The 7508-nt window shown below is 61.5% G+C and overlaps 2 protein-coding genes across 2 annotated transcripts; both read left to right on the plus strand.

Moving 5' to 3' along the window:
• Positions 1-1039: 1039 nt before the first annotated feature.
• Positions 1040-1810, plus strand: LOC119958811 (keratin-associated protein 5-3-like). The gene has a single exon (XM_038787311.1). It carries the CDS (start codon positions 1040-1042, stop codon positions 1808-1810), a length of 771 nt encoding a protein of 256 aa, XP_038643239.1.
• A 338-nt stretch (positions 1811-2148) lies between these two features.
• On the plus strand, positions 2149-7508 carry ints5 (integrator complex subunit 5). Its single transcript, XM_038787471.1, has 2 exons — positions 2149-2342; positions 4099-7508. Exons 1-2 carry the CDS (start codon positions 2290-2292, stop codon positions 6923-6925), a joined length of 2880 nt encoding a protein of 959 aa, XP_038643399.1. The 5' UTR covers positions 2149-2289; the 3' UTR covers positions 6926-7508.

Here is a 7508-nt window from a genome sequence, read left to right on the forward strand (position 1 = left end):
CTGTGTAATGGGCAGTGTAACGGGCTGTGTAATGGGCAGTGTAACAGGCTGTGTAATGGGCAGTGTAACAGGCTGTGTAATGGGCAGTGTAATGGGCTGTGTAATGGGCAGTGGAACGGGCTGTGTAATGGTCAGTGTAACGGGCTGTGTAATGGGCAGTGTAACGAGCTGTGTAATGGGCAGTGTAACAGGCTGTGTAATGGGCAGTGTAACAGGCTGTGTAACGGGCTGTGTAACGGGCTGTGTAATGGGCAGTGTAACGGGCTGTGCAATGGGCAGTGTAACGAGCTCTGCAATGGGCAGTGTAATGGGCTGTGTAATGGGCAGTGTAACGGGCTGTGTAATGGGCAGTGTAACAGGCTGTGTAATGGGCTGTGTAATGGGCAGTGTAATGGGCTGTTTAACGGGCTGTGTAATGGGCAGTGTAACGGGCTGTGTAACGGACTGTGTAATGGGCAGTGTAACGGGCTGTGTAATGGGCAGTGTAACGAGCTGTGTAATGGGCAGTGTAACAGGCTGTGTAATGGGCAGTGTAACAGGCTGTGTAACGGGCTGTGTAATGGGCAGTGTAACGGGCTGTGTAATGGGCAGTGTAACGGGCTGTGTAATGGGCAGTGTAACAGGCTGTGTAATGGGCAGTGTAACGGGCTGTGTAATGGGCTGTGTAATGGGCAGTGTAACAGGCTGTGTAATGGGCAGTGTAACAGGCTGTGTAATGGGCAGTGTAACGGGCTGTGTAATGGGCTGTGTAATGGGCAGTGTAACGGGCTGTGTAACGAGCTGTGTAATGGGCAGTGTAATGAGCTGTGTAATGGGCAGTGTAACAGGCTGTGTAACGGGCTGTGTAACGAGCTGTGTAATGGGCTGTGTAATGGGCAGTGTAACGAGCTCTGTAATGGGCAGTGTAACGGGATGTGTAACGGGCTGTGTAATGGGCAGTGTAACGGGCTGTGTAACGGGCTGTGTAATGGGCAGTGTAACGGGCTGTGTAATGGGCAGTGTAACAGGCTGTGTAATGGGCAGTGTAACGGGCTGCGTAATGGGCAGTGTAACGAGCTGTGTAATGGGCTGTGTAACGGGCTGTGTAACGAGCTGTGTAACGGGCTGTGTAACGGGCTGTGTAATGGGCTGTGTAATGGGCAGTGTAATGGGCAGTGTAACGGGCTGTGTAACGGGCTGTGTAATGGGCAGTGTAACGGGCTGTGTAACGAGCTGTGTAACGGGCTGTGTAATGTGCAGTGTAACGGGCTGTGTAATGGGCAGTGTAACGAGCTCTGCAATGGGCAGTGTAACGGGCTGTGTAATGGGCAGTGTAACGGGCTGTGTAATGGGCTGTGTAATGGGCAGTGTAACGGGCTGTGTAATGGGCAGTGTAACGAGCTGTGTAATGGGCTGTGTAACGGGCTGTGTAATGGGCAGTGTAACGGGCTGTGTAACGGGCAGTGTAACGGGCTGTGTAACGAGCTGTGTAATGGGCAGTGTAACGAGCTGTGTAACGGGCTCTGTCACGGGCTGTGTAACGAGCTGTGTATCGGGCAGTGTAACGGGCTGTGTAATGGGCAGTGTAACGAGCTGTGTAACGGGCTCTGTCACGGGCAGTGTAACGAGCTGTGTATCGGGCAGTGTTAGGGGCTGTGTAATGGGCAGTGTAACGGGCTGTGTAATGGGCAGTGTAACGGGCAGTGTAACGGGCTGTGTAATGGGCGGTGGGACATCCTGGCTCAGTTCCACAAGACGCTCTGTGGATCTGACCTTGAGCTGGGTGCCCGGTCCTGATACAGATCAGAGTCACCCCTCAACTGGGGACTGATTATTTGCTGCACCAACGGTGCTAGATCAATGCAGATTGTTGTTGTCCTGAATTCCCAGGGTCTCAGCTCCATTCCCCTGTCAGGCGGATGCACTGATTGACAATGTGATGAAGACACTGACCTGTAGGGTGGATTCCCCACCCCCCCTGGGATTGTGTCTGACCCCAGGAACCGCAGGCCGGGGCGGGGGGCTCCAGCCGGAGTGTTTAGGCGGCGGCAGCTCTCCGGTGCCGGAAGTCGGGGTTTTTCCGGCCGGAGGATTGAGGCGGCGGCACCCGCCGGAAACGGGTGTCGGCGGCCCCAGCCCTGCGCCGGAAGTGCGTGTCGGTGTCACCAGCTTTGCGCCGGAAGTGGATGTGAGCGGCCTGTCGGAGGGACGGAGCGGGCGGACAGGCTGAGCGGCCGGGAGGCGGCCCCGGGGCTCGGCTACCACCCCGAACCCACCCCGTGGGAGCGGCGGACCGACCCCGCCCAGACAATGGCGGCGGCCGCGGCCCTGGAGGGAAGCGCCAATCACCGGGCCGGAATCAGGCGAGTGAGCGGGAAACCTGGGTCCTCCCCCCACAGCGCCACCGCCGGCCGGAGGCCGGAACTGCAGCGTGACCGGTTTACATAGAATTCCTCCAGCACAGACTGACCCTCCCTACTGACCCTCCCCTCCCCACTGACCCTCCCCTCCCCACTGACCCTCCCCTCCCCACTGACCCTCCCCTCCCCACTGACCCTCCCCTCCCCACTGACCCTCCCCTCCCCACTGACCCTCCCCTCCCCACTGACCCTCCCCTCCCCACTGACCCTCCCCTCCCCACTGACCCTCCCCTCCCCACTGACCCTCCCCTCCCTACTGACCCTCCCCTCCCTCCGCACTGACCCTCCCCTCCCTCCGCACTGACCCTCCCCTCCCTCCGCACTGACCCTCCCCTCCCTCCGCACTGACCCTCCCCTCCCTCCGCACTGACCCTCCCCTCCCTCCGCACTGACCCTCCCCTCCCTCCGCACTGACCCTCCCCTCCCTCCGCACTGACCCTCTGACAGTGCGGGGCTCCCTCAGTACTGACCCTCTGACAGTGCGGGGCTCCCTCAGCACTGACCCTCTGACAGTGCGGCACTCCCTCAGTACTGACCCTCTGACAGTGCGGCAATCCCTCAGTACTGACCCTCTGACAGTGCGGCACTCCCTCAGTACTGACCCTCTGACAGTGCGGCACTCCCTCAGTACTGACCCTCTGACAGTGCGGGGCTCCCTCAGTGCTGACCCTCTGACAGTGCGGCACTCCCTCAGTACTGACCCTCTGACAGTGCGGCACTCCCTCAGTACTGACCCTCTGACAGTGCGGCGCTCTCTGAGCACTGACCCTCTGACAGTGCGGCACTCCCTCAGTACTGACCCTCTGACAGTGCAGCACTCCCTCAGTACTGACCCTCTGACAATGCGGCACTCCCTCAGTACTGACCCTCTGACAGTGCGGCACTCCCTCAGTACTGACCCTCTGACAGTGCGGCGCTCCCTCAGTACTGACCCTCTGACAATGCGGCACTCCCTCAGTACTGAGGTTGGGATGTATTTTGTACTGGACCGTAGGAATTCTCTGGGAACCGCGTGGACTGTGGCTCAAAACCACAACTTTCTGACAGTGAGATGAGAGAGTGGGAGTGATCGATTTGACAATGCATTGAATAGAAAAGTCAGGGCGGCACGGCGGCGCAGTGGTTAGCACTGCTGCATCACGGCGCAGAGGTCCCGGGTTCGATCCCGGTCCTGGGTCACTGTCTGTGCGGAGTCTGCACGTTCTCCCCGTGCCTGCGTGGGTTTCCTCCGGGTGCTCCGGTTTCCTTTCACAGTCCAAAGATGTGCAGGTTAGGGTGGATTGGCCGTGATAAATTGCCCTTAGTGTCCAAAAAGGTTAGGAGGGGTTATTGGCTTACAGGGATAGGGTGGAAGTGAGGGATTAAGTGGGTCGGTGCAGACTCGATGGGCCGAATGGCCTCCTTCTGCACTGTGTTCTCTCAGTTTATTTTGAAGGAATGTAGAGCTGAGCCGAACCTTTCTAAAAACTGGCGAGACCTCAGCAGAAGGTGTGTGTCCGACTCTGTGGGTGAAAGGGCGGTGGAAGCAGACCCAGGAGGGAATCGGGGAAATACTCCAGACAGGAGGAATCTGCAGAGCTGTGGGGGGAAAGAGGCGGCTAATTAGATGGATCTTTCCAAGGGCTAGCAGCCAAGTTGGATTGAATGGCCTCCCCTTCTGATTTCACTCGGCTAATTTCTCTTCCTTTCTTCGTTGCAGTTCGCAGGAGTTGCTGCAGGAGATGAAGGCTTTTATCAGCGGGATTGACCCTGTCCGCGGGCACAAGCTGACAGTGAAAGACCACGCTCGGTGCGGGATCCTCCTGCTGCGGAATCTGCCACCGGCCCGGGGGGCTGTCCTGGAGTACTTGCGAGGGGTCTTCGACGAGTATGTTAGCTGCTACATCCTGGACCTTAACCACGAGGGTGGGATGGGCAGCGGGCGAGGGCCTGTCCTGGGGCGGCCGGGTCTGGACGATGTCACCCAGGAGATCCAGACTGTCCTGTCCGAGTTTGTCCACTCTAATCCCCGGGCCTGGGCCCCCCTGGTGTCGGCCTGGTCCATCGACCTGATGGGCCAGCTCAGCAGTAAATACTCCGGGCGGCACCAGGTGCCTCACGCTAGCAGCCTGAATGAGCTGCTGCAGCTGTGGATGTCCTGCAAGGCTACCCGGGTCCTGATGGACATTTACATGCAGTGCCTGTCCTCGATGATCAGCAGCTGCCCCGACGCCTGCGTTGACGCTCTGCTCGACACCTCCGTCCAGCATTCGCCCCACTTTGACTGGGTGGTGGCCCACATCGGCTCCTCCTTCCCCAACACCATCATCAGCCGCGTCCTCTCCTGCGGCCTGAAGGATTTCTGCATGCACGGGGCCTCCTCCGTCGTGGACCCGCTCTTCCCCACCTTGGCCGACAAGCGAGTCCCCAAGATGGCCTCTGTGGTGGGCATCCTGGGTCACCTGGCCACCCGGCACTCTGCCAGCATCAAGCAGGAGCTGCTGCTGATGTTCCACGAGAGCCTGGGCTCAGGCCGGGACGCCCAGCAGCTGGCCACCGTGCCCTTCCTCCTGCAGCTGGCTGCCATGTCGCCCATGCTGCTCAGCACCGTCTCCGGGGAGCTCATCGATTCGCTCAAGCCCCCCGTCCTGGACCAGCTCCACCAGCACTTCACGGGCCTGGGCCGCGACGACGCGGAGAACCTGGTGGGCCTGGTGGTCCACCTGATCTGCCAGACCGGCCCCGGGGCGTACCGCATCCTCCAGTTCCTGGTCAACACCGCCATGCCCGCCTCGGTCATCACCACCCCGGGGCTGGCCGTGAGGGAGAGCGTGAGGGAGGCTTGCCACCGAATCATCCAGCTGCTCCTGCTCAACCTGCAGAAGCTGGTGTACAACCGGCCCTCGGCCAGCCTGTGCGAGCCCCAGCCCCGCCCCATCCCCTTCTTCGACGAGCTGAAGGGCAGAGTGAGGGACCTGTGCGTGGAGACTCTGAGGCTGGAGCGTAAGCGTCACCTGTGGCAGCACCAGCTGCTGGGCCTGCTCTCCGTCTACTGTGGGCAGAGCTGTGCCACCGAGGCTCTGTGCCACCTGCTGGCGTTTGCCTGCTCCCCCGAGGAGCTGGCGCTGCCTGTCCAGCTGTACGGGGGGCTGGCTGCCTCCATGCCCGGGCTCCTTCCGGCCACCGTCAGGCGCTGCGTGGCCCGGCTCCACTCGTCCAGCCTCCCCGAGATGCAGGCCGCCCGCCTGATGGTTAACCTGGCCACCTTGGTGCAGTGGGAGGGGCCGGAGGAGGAGATGCCCTCCCCCATCGGCGCCCGCCTGGCCGACGCCCTCTCCTGGCACGTCCGCGACCTGGGCCAACTGCTGCCGCACTCCGACCCCCAGGTCTCGGAGGCCGCCGCCCTGCTCCTCTCGGCCGTCCCCTTGCCGCCGGCCCTCAGCCCGGCCCAGCTGGCCGGCCTGGTGCGTTCGGCGGTGGGGCAGTTCCTGCTGGCGCTGCGGCGTGGCCGGGTGGCGGCGGCTTCCGACTGCGGCCGCCTGCTGACCCGCCTGAGTGCCGTGTCGGCGGCCGCCCTGCGCGCCGTCCTCCAGCAGCTGGTCCGCTCGGCCACGCACTCCGGCAGCGCCGGGCTGTTCGGCGGGTGGGTGCAGGGCGCGGCGTGGGCGCCGGGAATCCCCCCCGCCTCCGCCAGCGGCGACGCCCTGCTCGACGTCAACCGCAAGTTTGGCACCGCCGTCAACTTCAGCGGCAGCATCTGGGCCGTGTTCCACGCCGGTGTGATCGGCCGGGGGCTGAAGCCGGCCTCCACCGTCACCGGCCCGGGGCCCCAGGAGGCGGCCCACAACCTGTACCAGCTGCTGAGCCTGGTGGTGAGGTGCGGCAGCGGCGGCCGCCCCCTGGCGGAGCCTGACCCCGGCCTCAGCCACCCCCCCATCAACCCCGAAGCGGCCAAGGCGGTCGCTGTGGCCCTGGTGGAGGGTCTGTGCCCCGACGTCACCAACAGCGAGCTGGCCTGGCCCCCCGAGGAACACGCCCGCAACACGGTGGAGCGGGACCTGCAGATCCGTAACCGCTTTGAGGAGAACCCGTTGCTCTTCCCGCTGCTCCAGTTCGTGGCCCTGGGCCGGCCGGCTCTGTGTTACTGCTCCGTACTCCTCCGGGGTCTCCTGGCCACCCTCATGGCCCACTGGGAGGCCTCGCGCCACTCACTGACCGCCAGCTCCCCCTGGCAGCTCCAGGCCTCCTGCAGCCTGATCTCCTGCATGGGGCAGGGCCAGCTCCTGCCGCCTGTGCTCAGCAACATGCACGAAATCTTTCACCTGCTCACCCCCTTCGAGGTCCACCTGCTGCTGCTGACCGTCTGGGAGTACATGAAGGACAATGGCCCGCTGCCCCAGAAGTTCACCTTCGACCCCGAGCAGGGCCAGTTCTACCGGGACTTCGCGCGGGACGGCGATATCAGCAAGTACCTGAACGTCCTCCACAGCATCCTGCACAAGAACATCGGTCACCTGGGACACCTGTGTGGCCGTTTCCAGGTCTGACTGTGACGATCTGCCTCCTGCCTTTGCGTTCTGGACCTTTTCAACCATGTGGCTGTTAAAGACGTGACTGAAACTCAGCAGGACCCTTTCCAAATCTGATTGTCCCATCGCCAGAGCCCCTGAAATTGGTGGAGCTGACAGAGGGATGGTTGAAGGGGGCGCTGCCTGAACAATACGGGAGCAGCCACGCTCCCGGCTCCTGTGTCACCGTGACGTTCACAGCCTGAGGGGGGAAAGTGGGTTATTTGTGCCCGCTGTGCAAGTTACCAACATCACCGACTCGCCCGAAGATTCCAGGGTCAACACCAAAACACTGGATGGGGCGCTGCTGCCGAACAGGATTGTGTAACGCGGGGGGGGGCCCCGATCACTTCCCAGAGACTCTTTCCCCACACTCAACGGCAGCAAAGGCCGGCTTGACCTTCGGTGTGTTCCCCCCCCCCTGCACACACGGTCGAATTACTCTTGTGGGTAATAAGAAGAGACTTGTGAATATTGTACTTTCTCTTTTGTAAAAACGATTCCCATTTGAGGTTTTGACGAAGGAAGATTGAGAATTGAAATAAATCTGTGTGCTTTCTGC

The sequence above is a fragment of the Scyliorhinus canicula genome, chromosome 31 (assembly GCF_902713615.1).
Source record: "Scyliorhinus canicula chromosome 31, sScyCan1.1, whole genome shotgun sequence".
NCBI lineage: Eukaryota > Metazoa > Chordata > Chondrichthyes > Carcharhiniformes > Scyliorhinidae > Scyliorhinus > Scyliorhinus canicula.

What these genes read in the sequence shown, in the direction of transcription:
- ints5 (XM_038787471.1), top strand. Translation starts at nt 2,290, where the DNA reads ATGGCGGCGGCCGCGGCCCTGGAGGGAAGCGCCAATCACCGGGCCGGA. An exon ending in AATCACCGGGCCGGAATCAG is followed by an intron (nt 2,343 to 4,098) that starts GCGAGTGAGCGG and finishes TCTTCGTTGCAG; the next exon opens with TTCGCAGGAGTTGCTGCAGG.
- LOC119958811 (XM_038787311.1), top strand. Translation starts at nt 1,040, where the DNA reads ATGGGCAGTGTAACGAGCTGTGTAATGGGCTGTGTAACGGGCTGTGTA.